The sequence below is a fragment of the Thalassophryne amazonica genome, chromosome 3, assembly GCF_902500255.1.
Source record: "Thalassophryne amazonica chromosome 3, fThaAma1.1, whole genome shotgun sequence".
Taxonomy (NCBI): Eukaryota; Metazoa; Chordata; class Actinopteri; order Batrachoidiformes; family Batrachoididae; genus Thalassophryne; species Thalassophryne amazonica.
Window position 1 is genome coordinate 64966965 of NC_047105.1, and position 16473 is coordinate 64983437.

Consider the following 16473-nt stretch of genomic DNA (forward strand, 5'->3'; position numbering starts at 1 on the left):
GAAGCCACCAAGATGCCCAGGACAACTCTGAAGGCGTTATAGGCGCCTGTGGATGTGACTGGAAGGACTATACAGAGTACAGTTTTTATATATTGTGTCACCAGCAATAGCATCATGGTGGAGTGAACCAGAGAAGAATTTTCTTAAAAAGATATATCATATACATAATACGAGGTCTGTTAGAAAAGTATTGTACCTTTTTATTTTTTTCAAAACTATATGTATTTGATTCATATGTTTGGGACATGTTCTCGGCTTTCAGTGCTTACCAGTCAAGTGAGTATAAGAGAAATTGTGGAGAGCTGGGCATGTCCCAACTTGTCCTCTAACACTCCGAAACGGAGGTGTTCTTTGTCTCGCTTCATCAGCGAATCGGTCGTGACGCGCGGCTTTCCATAACAAAATCTCTTGTTAAAAGTGAAATCTGCTGGAAAATGGCTGATGTCCAGCTCTTGTGATAACCAGAGAAATTGCACACGACGGTTCCGCCTCCACACAGCGATCTGTTTAGAAATGATGTGGTGGTTTCTGCCTCTCGATGGTGACTCGGAGCGCAGCGTGCCGTGCGCCATTGTGGGCCATTCTTAAAGCTGTAGTAACACTCCTTATTCTCTGTGAAGCCCATAAAATTTTCACCGAAAGCCAGATAAATTTTTCGAATGGTTTCCAGCTGCCTGTCTCTAACAGTTTCTGAAAAAATTCTGATGGAAAAAAAGCCCAAATCATTCCGCCATTTCCTCGCAATGAAACGACGAGAGGGGTGGAGCAGTGCTCACTCAAAGCCTGCCCACAGGTGAATGACGCAACCGACAGGCGTGGACAAACTCACGCATGCGCACGAAGGTTCAAGCTTGGCTGACGTAAACACATATGAATCAAATCCATATAGTTTTTGAAAAAAATTAAAAGGTACGATACTTTTCTAACAGACCTCGTAATATGCTTATGATTTCTCAGTGAGTTCTTTTTAATGCAGAGTTGGTGGAACTGAGGTGATTCACCAGTATCTTAATGTACAATGAGAATATCTGCTTCAAAAACAAAAAGTTGTAATTTCACAGTGATTATTGATTACAACAAATTCTAGTCAGTAATTTATGTTGTGGATCACTGTGTGCATTGGACATTTAAAGTACAAGTCACAGTGATTTTTTTTCCCCCCCATCATGCTTGAGTGGTTCTTGAGCTGTTTAAGGCACATCAATTTCAACACATTGTTTAAGATTGTATTGAGACAAAGGTCAGCAAACAGCAATGCTGTATCGTAACCTTTCCTGTTATCAATTCAAATCTTTGTAAATGCCACCACCCCTTTAGCTGTTATTTTATTGCTGTTTTACAGTCATTGTTCTTGTCTGATCAACACCCAGTGGAACAGTATGCAGAAATCATTTTCCTTTTATTGCCCTGCTGTTAGTTATTAACACAGCAGTAGAAGAATGGTGTTGTACTCTTGGACAGTGTCTACACAGCCAACCTCAGGCTGGGTTTTGTACACCTACTATTTATTAGCTATGAATGTTTGTCTGTAGAATTATTGACAAGATGTACTGTTGTCTTGCAGCTTGCGTTATTGTATGAATGTTGATAGTATACCTACAGTTAAATCTATCAACAAAGAGAGGACTTGTAGATTCATTGTCCAGCAGACGCATTTATGTAGCTTTCATTGTCAGACTGGGTCTGGCATTGACACAGTGCAACACCCACACCTTACATGTTTGATACCAATCTCTGGCATTTCATTCTTGGTAATTCATTGATAGCGTGGTACACGGTTTTGTGTGCGTACTTTATTCCCATTTCATGTTTTATTACAAAAATAGTGCTGCTTTACGAATTTGTACAGATTTCCACTCTCCCTTTGAAATCATAATGAAAATGCATCACAATATTTTATTGTATTTATTTCATGATCTATTTTACAATATGTATTTGTTGAGGTGCAGTTAAGGATCTGTTTCATAACTATGTAATATGCACTAATGGTCTTAAGTGTGGTCTTTCCATGTCACCAAGGTTGAAGGTCATGATCCCAATTGAACAGTGATATAGGACTTCATATTGTTTAATAGTAACCATAGGTCCACCCTTAAAGTGTAGGTGACACCAAAAAATGTGTACAAATAATTACTAAAAATGATGAAATGTTATTTTCAAAAATCTTGAACAATAAAAGTCCATAAGTGCGCGGGTGAAGGATAAACAATAGCTGTCTGAAGCCTGCATTCTATTTCAGCCCTCAGCCGTGGCCATATTGTTGCTACATCATCACGAGGACAAGACCTGTTTATTCAAGCCCAAATCAATTGTAAGCACAGCGGAGGTCGAGCTGTTTTCGACATTTTTTTTTTTTAGTGTGGAGTGTTTTTTTTTTAAGTCCAGTCTGAAGGTGATTCTGAAGAAGCTGTGTGGAAGACAGCATTATCGTTTTGAGCCTTATTTAGATGACAGTGAGGTCGAGAATAAACCTTGGAGTAAGACCTTCAGTCTTATAACAGTGATCATATTGGCAGAGTTCAGAACACAGAAGGGTGATTATAAAATGAATAAATATTTTGTCATGTGGGTGGAGATGTTGAACTGTTTTTTGTTTGTTTTTTTGCCAGCTCTTTGGCCGTAATCAACTGATTAAAAAATAGTTTGCTTTATTATCTGTGACATCATAAAAAAGTGATGAAGTGTGAATTTTTTATGTTTTTTTTCTTCTTAGAAACAGGTACATACATTTCAAATCTGAAAAATGACATGAGAGACTGAAAATATCAGCTATTTTAAAAATACGTCTTGTTTCCTTCTTGAATACACTTAGTGTACTGTATGTTAGTAGTGTAACATGTTATCATTAAATATTAAAACCATTCACACAAGGAGTTAATATCAGTGGTGGGCACAGCTAACCAAAACGTTAGCTTTAATAACCACTAATTCACTAACTGAAAAGTTAACTTTTATAACACTAAACCGATAAACTCCTAAAAAATTAGCGGATGTTGCAGCTAACCACTAACCGCTAACTTTCAGTATTGACTTTTGACTTGGCACACTGTCAGCGACTTTCAGCACTTGTGTCTTTAGACACCCTGTTGGCTGCTGCAAAGACTTACTTTTCATGGTGGCATTGTAGATCAAGCACAAGTTAAACAAAATGGATTGGCCCCTCAATACATTACTGACCTCCTCCAAACTTACTCTCCGGAGCATGCTCTGAGGTCTGAGGGCCATTTCCAGCTCGTGGTGCCTAAGACGAGACTTAAAACCAGGGGAGACAGGGCTTTCTCTGTGGCTGGTCCCAGACTCTGGAACGCTCTGCCCCTCCACGTCCAAACAGCCCCCATAGTGGATTGTTTAAGTCTCGTCTGAAGACCCACTTTTATTCTCTGGCTTTTAACACCACGCAAGTTGTGTGGTCCTCTGTTTTATTGTTTGTTTTTTACTATTTTTTTTAATCCAGGTTGATTTTATTGGTTTTATCTTTTGTATGCTGTATTTATTTATTTATGTTGATTTTTTTTTTTTTTTTATCTTTGCATGTTTTATTTATTTTTATTGTCATTTTACTTGTTATTTTACTTATTTTTAACTTATTTCATGACTATTGGGGTCTTATCTATGTTGATTCTATGTGCGGCACTTTGGAAACATCTTTGTTGTTAAATGTGCCATATAAATAAAGTGGATTGGATTGAAAGTTAGCGGAACTAAATTTAGTGGAAGCTAATTAATCTGCTGATGGTTTTCAAAATTATCTGAAAAGATAATCCACTAACAAAAAAGTTAGCTATGCTAATTAGTGGTTAGCAGATTCATGGAACTGTGCCCACCACTGGTTAATATATAGTCTTACCTGTCCGTTTCAGTGAGATCATCTTCAGTCTGATGAAAGCATATCCACATTTGTAAAACGACTGAAAATAATTTGGTTCCTTGTCCTGGATCGAGAAAAATCCCTTTGTCACACCAGCAGTTTGGTGCCATGTTACAGCGCCTGCATAGGTGTAATCCATTAATTGAGAGGACTCACATTGTTCATATGATGGATTAACTTCAGAAGACTTGTTCAAGTATCAACAAGTTAACTTTAACAGAGTAAATTGAAGCCAGTGGCACCTCGGAAAGACAGATACAACTGATTAAAACTGACTTTAATTTCTTTCTTGTCATTTTTATGAATTAAAAAGACAGGTATAGCTTTTTTATGACAATTAAAAACTATTAATCTTTGAAAGCTATGGAAGATACTTATTTTATTAGACATCAGTCCCATGTGTAGCGGTGCAAGGGTATGAAGATAAATTACTCACGTTTTGAGTTGCTTCAACCACACTTTTTATTATATTTATGTTTTTAACTTCTGTAGCTTGAAGAGAACCACAGATGTCATGTTTGGAGGCAAACAGGTGGTCGTATGTGGGTACGGTGAGGTATGGTGCATCTTGTAATTTTTATTTTTTATACTCCATAAATGTGACCCTTATGATGAAGCAGTAAGTGGCTTTAAACATTGGCCTCAGAAACAAAGTCATCAACGATGTGCTGTGTAGTTGTCTTAACTTTTTTTAACAAGCAATTTACACCAAATGCACCTCAGTCACCACAACTATTAACTTCTAAGACAGATTTATATCACTGTGTTTTTTTTGTTTGTTTTCACATCTGTAAAATGTTTTCTTTCTTTAATCTATCAAAATAACAGCTTTTATTTCTTACTTTTGCAGGTTGGGAAAGGTTGCTGTGCTGCCCTTAAAGCTCTGGGAGCGATTGTCTGTGTGACAGAGATTGATCCCATCTGTGCCCTGCAGGCTTGGTGAGGGAAAACTATTCTATTAATCAGAGCTACGGATAACATCAAAGCACTTAACCTAGCCAGAAACTGTTTTTCACTAAATATTGACTCAAATTGTCAGCCTAAGTGTGTTTACTGTACATAATATTCATCAGTAATAGATACTGTTCTGAATAAGGTAAACATGGAACCCCTGTCTTTTGTGTCGAAACAGCATGGATGGCTTCAGGGTGCTCAAACTGAATGAGGTCATTCGCCATGTTGATGTTATTATCACCTGTACTGGTAACTATGCTTGAACTGGGATACACTGACCCTGCTTTACATTTTCATGAACTTTCAGCATATTACTGTTTGACATAATGTCTTTTTATCTCATGGATGTTTACATGAACCATCATGGCTTTGTGCTGAATTTGTCCTGCACAGGTGCAGACTGTGTATACTGATATATTTAAGGTAATTATTTCTTTATTTAGGGAATAAGAATGTGGTGACCAGAGACCAGCTCGATCGCATGAAAAATGGCTCCATTGTCTGCAACATGGGCCACTCCAATACAGAGATTGATGTGGTGGGAACATTTTCTTTGTTCTATGGTTCAAAAAACTGTTAGCCACTGTCACTAATTGGTGGCAGTTTAATTGGTCACACATTAATTCAAAAGAAAAAAAAATGTAAATATGCACAAGTGCAAATCCAAAACAACATTTAACACAGTAGTGCAGCAGCTAAGAGAATATTTAGAGCAAAATCCTGCAAATGCTGATACAAGCATCAAATTCGGCACAAATACTACTTAGACATTACTCTTTTGAAAAAAACAGACTAGCCATTTGAATTTTCAATAAGCGGCCAGGTAGGGGTGAATTGAAGAATTACACAGGGGTCAGAAATAAAAATGCTCCAATCAAATTGAAAACTACACTACATTATTTGTCTGATCATAATGATTCCAAATAGGTATAGTTTTGACTATCTATGACTGAATGTTCATGAGTTATGGGGTAAAAACAGCAAAAATTGTGACATAGGTCAGTTTCAGTATGTACAGGGGTCGAAAGTTAGTTAACCCTCTGGGGCCGACGCCGTCGTATATGACAGCTAAGAAAAAGCTTTACTAAATTATAAATAACTTTTGAATGATATGAGATAGAAAAGTTAACTCCGCGGACTTTCGAGCCAGCCATCGGCCATCTTTGTACTCCTCATAGAAGCTGTGTGATGACGCAATGTGAGTGTCCAATCGGAATTGGTTCACCGTCACATGGTTTTATAAAATCCAGATTTACCTCACGTAAAAAGCCAAAGATCATTTTCAGGAGTGATGTGTTAGTAGTTGGCCCGTTTGAATAGCCCCCTGGGTGCTCCAATGAGTACATACTATTGGTACATACTCGGTGTGCCCTGCGCCATTATGCACAGTGATCAGTGAAAGCAGGAGCAGACGGAGAGCCTCTGATAACAATCTCACATGCTCAAACAAAGAGTGTGTAACTATCAGGATTGCTCCGCTAGTTTGCATGTGAATGTTACTGGATAACTCTGTTGCTTTTTCTGCATAAAGCACTGTTTACCATATCGACAACAAAATGCATAGACCATTTTGTATATATTGTTCAAAATGTGCATTTGTGTTTATTGTTTGAACCTTTTTGTTGTACAGACTTTCACACAAGACCTCAAATTACCTTTATAAAGTGTCAAAACATTTGTCTATTATAGTTGCTGTGTGTTTTGAATAAATGTGTGTGGAAAATTATTTTTCGCTTTTTTTTCCCTTGCCTATTTTTGATTGTAAACCTTTATTACACTTATAAAACACAACAAACACATATATATTCTGAAAGCACAGGTTGTCCTGAAAAAAAAGAGACATAAAACTTGATTGTGGGATGCAGGGAGAGCTGTTAACAGCAATAATAAAACATTTATGCCAGGCGAGTGAACTGTCCAAAAAATGCCCTTGGACCCCAGAGGGATAAAGTTGCTCCAATTTTGGTAAAAAAAAAAAATAAATAAAAAAAATAAACAAAAACAATGCAAATTATTAGTTGAGTTAACAGGGTTTTAAAAAGGAATAGTTTGGGCCATGTATCATGCTTAGTTAGCATGTTACAGGGTAACATTTGTCACATGTCATACAATCCAATGGACGTTGACCTTGTTAGACCTTTACTTTTAGGCCAAGCATTCAACACAGTCAAAACTATTTCATGTATTAATCCTATTAAGCCAACTTTCATGCTTGTATCACAATTTGTAGGATTGTTTCAGTTATCTGCTGCACTACACCTCATAAACCCCAGTTTAAAAACAAAAAAATTCAACAGCACTACAAGCTTAGGCACATCTATTTTGATTTAATTTCACACGATAGTGCTCTGTAGCCTGTAGGCTCCTCTGTGCCTCACTCAGACTCTCTGGTCTCTTTCGCTCCTTTATACAACCTGTGTGTTCTCCAAAACCTTTCGGTGGACATTAATCTGGACCTCCATCTGACTTTAGGCTGCTGGTCGTCAGGCCAGGCAAACCTGTGCTTTCCTCTTCTCCTGGTTCTGGTTACTGACTGGATCTAATTGTTTGAACACCTGAAGCTTCTCGCTCAGTATTTTAAGAAGTGCTGAGATTGGTGACAAATTAATCCAAATATCTTCTTTGCACAGTTCCACGCACTGGACAGCAGCTAAAAGTGCTCCATGTCCTCGCCCACACCCCACGTGCTCTGTTGCACACAGACTTACCCACATAATTAAGCATCATTTCATTGTTCTGCGACATTTAATTTGTTGCAGTGGCCGGTATTTAAGCAAACTAGTAAATATGCTGCGTTCTGTCAGTGGAATCACAGAGAGCGCTCTACGCACAGACAACTACTTTCATTAGCTGTGATAGTCACACACACCTGTGTGCATGTTTGTGTGTCTATGTTGATGTTGGTTTTTTCCATTATGATAGAGCCTCTCAACACCAGAAAACGACCTTAACGAAACATAGACAAGTTAAACAGTCTTAAATATGCCCAACAAAGAATGAATTATTTTTTCTTAACTGTTGTTGAGGAGTCTGTGGCATCTGTATTTAAGCCAGACCACAATGGAAATAAGTGTTTTTCACTTTCTTGTGTTATCCGTGTATTTTAATGTACATTATATCTCTATCTCATGCATTATTTTACTGAATAAACTCAAAGTTTTTTGCCCACAAGAGGGCTTTGACCATTCTTCAAAAAAGGACAGAAATCTTAGTGTTGCCAGAAATACCGACTGCCACCATGGCGATTCAGAGGCAGACTGTGCTCGCCACATCTTGTATTCATTAACCATATGCGATGTGGAGAGAGCTTGGGAAATCCCACAGTATTTACAATTATACATTATGCAGCTGTATGTTGTCACCTACATTGACTGTTGTCGGATGAAGTTAATATTATCAAATATTAATATTATCAAAGTTAAATGTGTCTCATTGACTGAGTTGGTGTACATTATGAGGCATTCCAGTTCTAAACTGTCTACACTCTTTTTTTTTTCTTTTTTTTTTTTAAATTACAGGCAAGTCTTCGGACTCCTGAGCTGACCTGGGAGAGGGTGCGCGCTCAGGTGGATCACGTCATTTGGCCTGATGGAAAGAGAGTTATCCTTCTTGCTGAGGTGATGCATGTTGCTTTAAACTGCAGTCAGTATAGAGTTGATAAAATGTTCATCCATTTTCTAAGTCTGGTTATTCCATTTCAGGGTTATGGGGGGTTAGAACCTATCTGAGTGGTCATTGACCAAGAGGCAGGGTACACCCTGAACAGGCTGCCAGTCTACTGCAGGGCTGACACCTAAACAGACAAATACATTCACCCTCTCACTCACACCTATGGTCAGTTCAGAGATTTTCAGTTCACCTAACCTGCATGTCTTTAGAAGTGGGAAGAAGCTGGAACACCAGGACGGACACCATGCAAACATAGGAGAACATGCAGACCCCACACAGGAAAGGACTAGGTTAGATTTGAACCTGAAACCTTCTCACTACTTCTACATCTGCTTCCTATAATGAATTGATTGTGCTTTATTTATTTATCTTTTTTAAGATTGCTGAAAGTTCTGGTTGTCTTACAGTGAGAAGTTCCCAGGTTTTCTTCTGACCTGGTCCTTTCTTTGTGGCGTTTGCGTGTTCTCCCTGTGTTTGAGTGGGTTACGTGCTCCAGCTTCCTTCCACTTCCTAAGATGCATAGGTTAGGTGACTGAATTGGCGCTCCTGAATTGACTGTAGGTGAGAGTGTTTGTCTTTATGTGTTGGCTTTGTGATAGACTAGTGGCCTGTCCAGGGTGTACCTCATCTTGCCCAATGACTGCTGATATATCACCCTCGGGCCCTTTAGTGGAGTAAGTGGGTATAGAAAATGATGAAAGTCCTGTGTGAACAGCCTTTATCTACTATCTGTGTTTGGAGGACCCAACAGTTGTCAAAGTGTGAGCCATGGCCAGCTGATAGGCTGTCGAGGTCATTAAAACATGAATAAAAACCTCTTTCATTTTGAATTGCTTTAATAAAGTAAAAAAAAAAAAAAAACTCAAGATATTGCTGATTATTTTCAAAATGTAATAAAATAAAGCCATGGAATTTAAGTAATGTGTTTTTCTGCGTTTGTCTGACCTAGATTTTACGAGTAGTAAAAATTGTGATTGTTTTGGGTAGGCCCTGGAAGAGTTTCAGATTTCAAAGTGGGCCACAGTGGCTGCTGTAGTTTATTTGCCATAGCAACTATTAATATTTTTCATGATGTATTTCTAGCTTGTATTGTACTTTTCCATTCCCTTTGGATAAAGCTTCTGCCATACGCTTAAATCTACACCAAAGACCTTATAGCACATGCCACATACCAGTTATAAGCAGTTAACTGCTAATCTAGTTATCTACGTAGTTATCTGCATTGCTATGTAGGCTTTTTTTTTATTACACAGGAACAATACCCCATATTAATATGCAATATTCCATTGTATGGGTCAGTTCTCTTTTTATTTGTATACTTATTGCAGTACTGTTTGCTTCTTTAGGGACGTCTCCTGAACCTCAGCTGCTCCACCGTCCCTACCTTTGTTTTGTCCATCACAGCTACCACTCAGGTAAGATACTTCTGCCACAGAACTTAAAATAATAAAACTGGTGCCGATAATGGCCGTAACTACTGCATATACCAAGTTTGTTCAAGACTAACAAAAGATGGATCAAGAAGTTACTGTGATGCTTCAAAGCATGCCCCGATTTGCTATTTGGGATGAAACGGGAAGGAATGGCGCTCTGTGGAATAGGGGTATAACAAGGAATGCATTCAGCCACCAGTTTCATCACCGGAGCTGTCCAAGCATCTCTTTCTCTTTCTCACAGTCAGTGTGCACGACATCGCAGCACTTCCAACATAGTGAAACATTTTCACGCTACAAACTTTCCTTGTTGCTGAAATAATTCCGCGTGTGATACTGTCTGTGACCTTGAATAAGTGTAATAATGTGTCGCTCAGCGTGGGCCACACTGACTTGTATGTAGGGAGTTTGGATGATGTCAGAGCTGATTTGCGCATTGCTCAAACATGTTTGGTTTGCAGTGTTGCACAGGCTGACTCACATGGATTTGAAAGTGTGGCCAGTGAGTCTGCATTCATTAAATGAGATTGCAATTATTTGCAGCCGCTCTTGATCTGTCTGACTGTGAGCGCACGTTGTTGGACAAGGGCACCTTCCACATGGTGACTGTGTAATTACATTGAGATTGAACAAAGGTTGCGGGTGCTGCACGCTGATTCTCCATGTGACCCGCTCTTGCTGCAACTCCTGGCAATCGGTCGCCAGCAACAACATGATTTACTGCAATCACCAGGCGACCAACATTTTTTCCTTGCTGCAAGGAGGTTGCCGTCTTATTTTTTTACTCCAGTGTGATGGGGGCCTAAATTAGCGCTGCTGGCAGTGAGGGGAAACAATCCTCATAAACCCTCACAATGACATGCAGTTTCTCTGCATGAATGCACATAATTTTCTGAGTAATCACAGTTCAGATTTATATTTATTTAACATTCGTAATTCGTCACTGAGAATGTAATCTAATTACTGTTCTGCATGTTTGTTTCAGGCTCTGGCCCTCATAGAGCTGTACAATGCTCCAGAGGGACGATACAAGCAGGATGTTTACTTACTTCCCAAGAAGATGGGTGAGGATATAGTGATACTTGTTAAAAGATGACAGTACACACAGGCTGTTTTTGACACAGACATAATTGCCTAAACCTTGACCAGCAGCAGCTTGATTGAAATGTTCGGTTTTATGTTAGTAGCCATTATGAGCCTAAAATGGAAATTAAAAGTCTTTATTCGGAGCAGACACTTAATAATGTCCTCTGGTGTTACTGGTTATCAGTGATTATTTATTGGAGGCTGTGACTGGTTAATAAATTCAACTAAATTGACTGAAGGTGCTTTCTTGTGCTGGAAGCAAAAGGCATTATGTTTGTTTCTTTCATTTACTATAGCTGTATCTGTGCGTTTCAGATGAATATGTTGCCAGTTTGCATCTGGCTACGTTTGATGCCCACCTCACAGAGCTGTCTGATGAGCAGGCCAAATATCTGGGCCTGAACAAGAATGGTCCTTTTAAACCCAACTACTACAGGTACAGACCTACACATATGAATGCTCAATTTTGAATTTTGCTGCAGCTACTGTCTACAACTAACTATTGGTAATCCAATATAATTCATGTTGTTTTTTTTTTTGTTTTTTTTTTTGTTTTTTTTTAGAAATCTTGCTGCTAATCCTATTTATTTTATCTGGCCATAACTGATCTAATTTAAATTATTCAATTTGCATTCATTACAGAATACACTAATCAAATCTTTACACATGTCACTTCAAATAGAGCTGGGGAATATGGCAAAAAAATGCTGCCAGTTTGAAAATTATCCTGATAATTGAAGAAACAAGAGGGTTCAAGTTACACTTTTGTCTTTTATTGTCTCTTATTTTGGAAAACACTTTGCACATAAGGCAATAAAGCGGCACACAAATAAATGGTTGATGCTGTTGTAGCAGCAGCGCATAGCTAGAGCGTGAAAGGACAGGCTGGAATGTTTTAGCCTTTTCCCTACATTTGGCTTGATGATGACTTCAGTGCAAAAAAAAAAAGTTCTCTTCCCACAGCTGAGTCTTGGTGTATTTATTCTTCTATTGTGCTATAAATATTACCCCAGCTGTAACCATCGGTTAAAGTTACTTTTTTGTCAACAATTTCCACGTTTTTTGAGATGTCAAAAGTTTAATTTCACAGTCACTTTTCATGCCCATCACCGGTTCCTCTTTTGTTTACCCAGCCTTATATTCTTTGCTTTCTTCACTAAACAGCTCAAACAACACTTTACAGTAGGAAATGGTTATGCACTTTGATGTGCAAGTGAAAAACTGCTGATATTGTTCTCGCCTTCATTTCTTCTGTGTAATAGACTTACATCTGTTCATATTGAGTGTAAAGTCCAAAACCTTTTGTTATTGAGTTAAATTGTATTGCAATACATTATGGGGGTTGTTTTATTGCCCAGCCCTAGCTATAAATAAGTGTTATTGTATTTTGTGCTCAATATATGAGATTTGGTTAGTTCATACTCACACAAATCTATAAAAGATGATGCTCACATTTTGCTGTTCAGATTTTTTTCGTCCACTGAATCTGTGTTTGACTTTTACAGGTACTAGTCTACAAAGGAACCCACCATTGACTAACCTGAAGACAGTTTTGTGTTTCATACTCGTCATGAGTATATTTAGCTGTAATTTACTACTTATGCCTCACTTGCTGCTTCCTGGAGAACAGCACATGGTATTCATTTGGCTGTGAAAAACTTAAGCACAACACATCTGCTGTCTTGTCAAATGTCTTTTTTTCATAAAAAATACCATTTTCAGATATTAATATACAATATATCATTATAATGTGCCAAATAACTGTGAGAGGGGGTATTTGTACATTGTTATGAAATATGAAAGGTTGAAAGACCACATTAAGGGATATTTTTGATAGTATATTGAATCAGAAGTTATGTGACACAGCTAAAGTTTTCTTTTTGCTTTGACATGGCAGTGCAAACTCGGCTAATGCATTCCATCCCCAAGAAACAGCAAAAATGTTTGGACCTCAGTTCACAAAAAGAAAAAGAACATCAATAGTCCAGTGTACCTCAGGGCATTCAGTTATCTCAAACTGTAATTTGATTTGTACCCCAAGCTGTGCTTTAGAGTCAGTCTGATCAGCCTTCACCACGTAGACCTCTGGGTCTGTTTTCTTTCAACTCTGATTTGACTCAACCCATCCACCTTTGCTTCAGCCTTCCCCTCCTTTTCTTCTCTCTGTGCTTACATTTTTTAAATGATTTGTGCATTTTTGTGTCATCACACTAAAACTAATCGGAAGATATCCATCTGATCTGTTTCATCCTTGTAAAATTACAATTTCCTGTGACTCAAGTTATGAGCGTTTGCTGCCTTTATGTCTAGTCAGCTGTTTATTTGAGTCATTTTTTTTCTCCCCTGTGTCAGACATGGGCTAAATTTGGTACAGTGGATAAGGATAAGACAATGACTTAAATAAGTGATATAAACAAACATTTGCTCTCCTTCTGATTTTTTTTTTTTTTTTTTTTTACTTTTGGTTATATCTCATGCTAAATATTTCAAATACCCAAACAAAATTTGATATGTCAGAACTATGGAAGTAAATCTGTGCCATCAACCTAAAAAAAAAAATTTAACCTAAAAAAAAATTCAACCTCAAAAATAGAAAAGCAGGGAGAAGCAATCAATCCCTGTCTCAATCGTCCTCGCATCTGTGGTTGCCAGTGACGACAAGCAGTAAATTCCAGGTCTGGCTTGGTAAACTTTGGCTGTCTTCAGCCAAAGCACACTTGCCACCTAGCAGATATGGTGGTTTGTGCACCAGCTGTACTGCCGTTAATAAAATTTGCCCAAAAAAAATGTAAAAATTAATGCGGCTGACGGGGATAATAAACTGTTTGTTTTGTTTTTGTTTTTTTATGGGGCCATAGTGGTTGAATGAGTTTATCTTTATAGAACCTAAGTAGTGTGTACATAGTTATTTTACTGAATTTTAAGCTCTTAAACGCATTTTTACAAACTGTATTGCACCCTAGTGTGTGTCTGTGCACGCAAATCCATGCAGTGCAGATGTGTCTCCGTCCCCACCAGCACCTTGCTACCTGAAGTTGTACACAAGTATTTACCAGCGACTGCGTATAAAGCATATTTTATATTATCTCTTCAGTTTCTGTTCACTTGCAACACCTTTCACAAAACTAAAAACATAAAACAGATATTTTCTGTTTAATGTTTGTGAAGTAAGGTTTTTTGTTTTTTTTTGTCTGTATTGGTTGATTTTTTTTTTTTTGGTCACTTGACCCGGTTATGTATTGAATAGTAGCTGATAGAAGCTACATCAGTGAGAGTACTTTCATTTTGCACTAAAACAGCTTTAAGGGCTTCAAGCCGATAGTTAGTGGTCAGCTGACGGTGTCTTGTCACTCAGTAATTCATTTTCATGTGGTAATACCCAACATGGCTCTATTAATCTGCAATATTCAATTAATTGCTATGCAGAAACACTGTCTTTTTCTGTCAGATGTATTGGATTTCTGTAATGTAGAAAGTTATACAAATTGGTGTTTTGCAGTACTTTGTAATGCATTGTAAGACATCTGATCATTTTAAAAATTGCATTACCTGTGTACCCCTTTTTTTTTAGGGGGATTTGTATCCTACTTATAAATAGAAAATTTAAATTAGTTTCACAATAGCACTTAAACCATTTAGGATAATTTTCTTATTTTTTTTTTTTTTGCACCAATCCTAGTTTCAATATTATTTGTATGTATGCTGATCAATGAATGTGTAATTGCTGGACTTGTCTAATCAAGGTAGTTAAGACATCACTGTAAGTGTTATTTCTGTCTCTGTATCTTAAGTCTATGTGCACAGCTCCCTTTAATAAACTTCGATTTAAATTTGAACATGCCTTGTGCATCATTGTGCAGGCAGTGTTTACCCAGTAAATGATTGGATAACATTTACCATTTGTTTTGAAACCCACTATAAATAAAATTCAGTGAATGTGGAAATTGGCAAATAGTTAGTTTTATTATTTCATACTAAGAGTTCATGTTCTCTTCACACTGGGGGGAAAAAAAAATCTAACAAATTGCTCCAAAATAACACAGTTTCAAAATAGGGTAAATGTGAAATTCCATGCAAGTAGTGAGGATGGAGGAGAAGTAATGCAATTAGCTAGTTAAGGTTCAGTTGTTAGTACAACCCCAATTCCAATGAAGTTGGGATGTTGTGTAAAATGTAAATACAACCCCAGTTCCAATGTAGTTGGGACGTTGTGTAAAATGTAAATAAAAACAGAATACTGTCATGATTTTGGCCTGATCAGGGCGTTGAGCCCACCCCCTTTCTGTTGTCCTCTTTCTGCCCCAGCTTTGATTTATTAGTAGTTTATTTTCATCTTGGTTTATTCTCTTATGTTTTAAGTTGTCATTTTGTTTTCCTTTATTATTTACTTTGGCCGTTGATTCTGTTCTAGTTTTCTTTAGTCAGTTGTGTTTTAATTTTTTTGTTCATTCATTATCACTTGTTTATCTAGTTCCCCTCATTTGTAATATTTGTTGTGCTGTAATGTCAGGATTTGTTTTCTGTTATTGTTTAGTCACTGCTTTTCTTATGGTTTGTTTTACCTCCTTGTTTTCTTAAGTCAGTTTCTGTTTAATTTAGTTTTAGTATTTCTCTATTTTCTCATGTAGTTTTCATTAGGTTATCATTAGGTTAGTTTTGCTTTAGTATTCATGCTCCATGTTTCCCAATCAGTTCTCATGCAGTTTCTTTTGCTCTCATGTTCATGCCTGCTTCTAGTTCTCATCATAGTTATATTCTGTGTTAGCTCGGTTCATAGTTCCCTGTGTTCCCTCACACCCATCCCATTATGTTCTCACTTGACATCTCTGCACCTGTCTCATGTCTTTGTCTTTCACTTTTTCTGTCCACTCTGTGTTTTCTTTCACTCTCACTCTTGGCACTTCCTCACGCATCTTTGTATCCTATATCACTTCACTTTGTGCACTCTTCTTCCCCATCTTGCACAGTGTTTAAGCTTTGTTCACTAGCCACGCCCCCTTTCTAGATTGTTCCTGCACCTTGTTAACTCCTGTCCTATTTAACCACCTCCCAGCCACCACTTCCCCGCCAGTTTGTCGTCATTCATATACATCCTAGCTCTTGTTTCCTGTCCTGTTTTGCCTTGCCGTGTTTTTTGAAATCTGCTCTGTGTTTTTGACTACGTCTTCTGCCTCATCTCTGAATACTGTTTGCTCGTGCCACGAACCCCTGCTTGATTATGACTGCGTATTTGCCTCACCCTGTTTATACCTTTGCTCCGCTGACTGGCAACCTGTGTACCGAACTTGAGCCTGAATTACAGATGATGACTTCTGTTACACCTAAACCTGGTCTGGGAGTCTGCATAGAGGGTCCACCCTCTTGGGGTGCCTGGCACCCGCCCGGCTTGTCAAATACAATGATTTGCAGATCCTCTTCAACCTATATTCAATTGACTACACCACAAAGACAAGGTATTTAATG

General features: G+C 37.9%; 1 protein-coding gene and 1 long non-coding RNA gene across 3 annotated transcripts in view; one reads left to right on the forward strand and one right to left on the reverse strand.

The window, feature by feature from the left end:
* LOC117506906 (S-adenosylhomocysteine hydrolase-like protein 1) overlaps positions 1–13221 on the forward strand; it is a 58526-nt gene extending 45305 nt beyond the window's left edge. The window contains exons 9-17 of the mRNA XM_034166583.1: positions 4361–4424; positions 4719–4807; positions 5001–5071; positions 5266–5360; positions 8341–8439; positions 9838–9906; positions 10910–10988; positions 11326–11446; positions 12516–13221. Of these exons, the coding sequence (XP_034022474.1) occupies positions 4361–4424; positions 4719–4807; positions 5001–5071; positions 5266–5360; positions 8341–8439; positions 9838–9906; positions 10910–10988; positions 11326–11446; positions 12516–12522 (694 nt within the window). The 3' untranslated portion in view covers positions 12523–13221. The remainder of the gene's footprint in view (positions 1–4360; positions 4425–4718; positions 4808–5000; positions 5072–5265; positions 5361–8340; positions 8440–9837; positions 9907–10909; positions 10989–11325; positions 11447–12515) is intronic.
* LOC117506907 lies at positions 1790–16039 on the reverse strand. 2 transcript variants are annotated; one of them, XR_004559574.1, is made up of 3 exons: positions 16029–16039; positions 14599–14795; positions 1790–1917 (listed from the first exon to the last, which is right to left on the reverse strand). It is a non-coding gene; the product is annotated as an uncharacterized LOC117506907 (long non-coding RNA). The 2 variants fall into 2 exon arrangements; XR_004559573.1 differs by lacking the exon at positions 16029–16039 and having other exon boundaries at positions 14599–14840.
* Between the last annotated feature and the right edge of the window lie 434 nt (positions 16040–16473).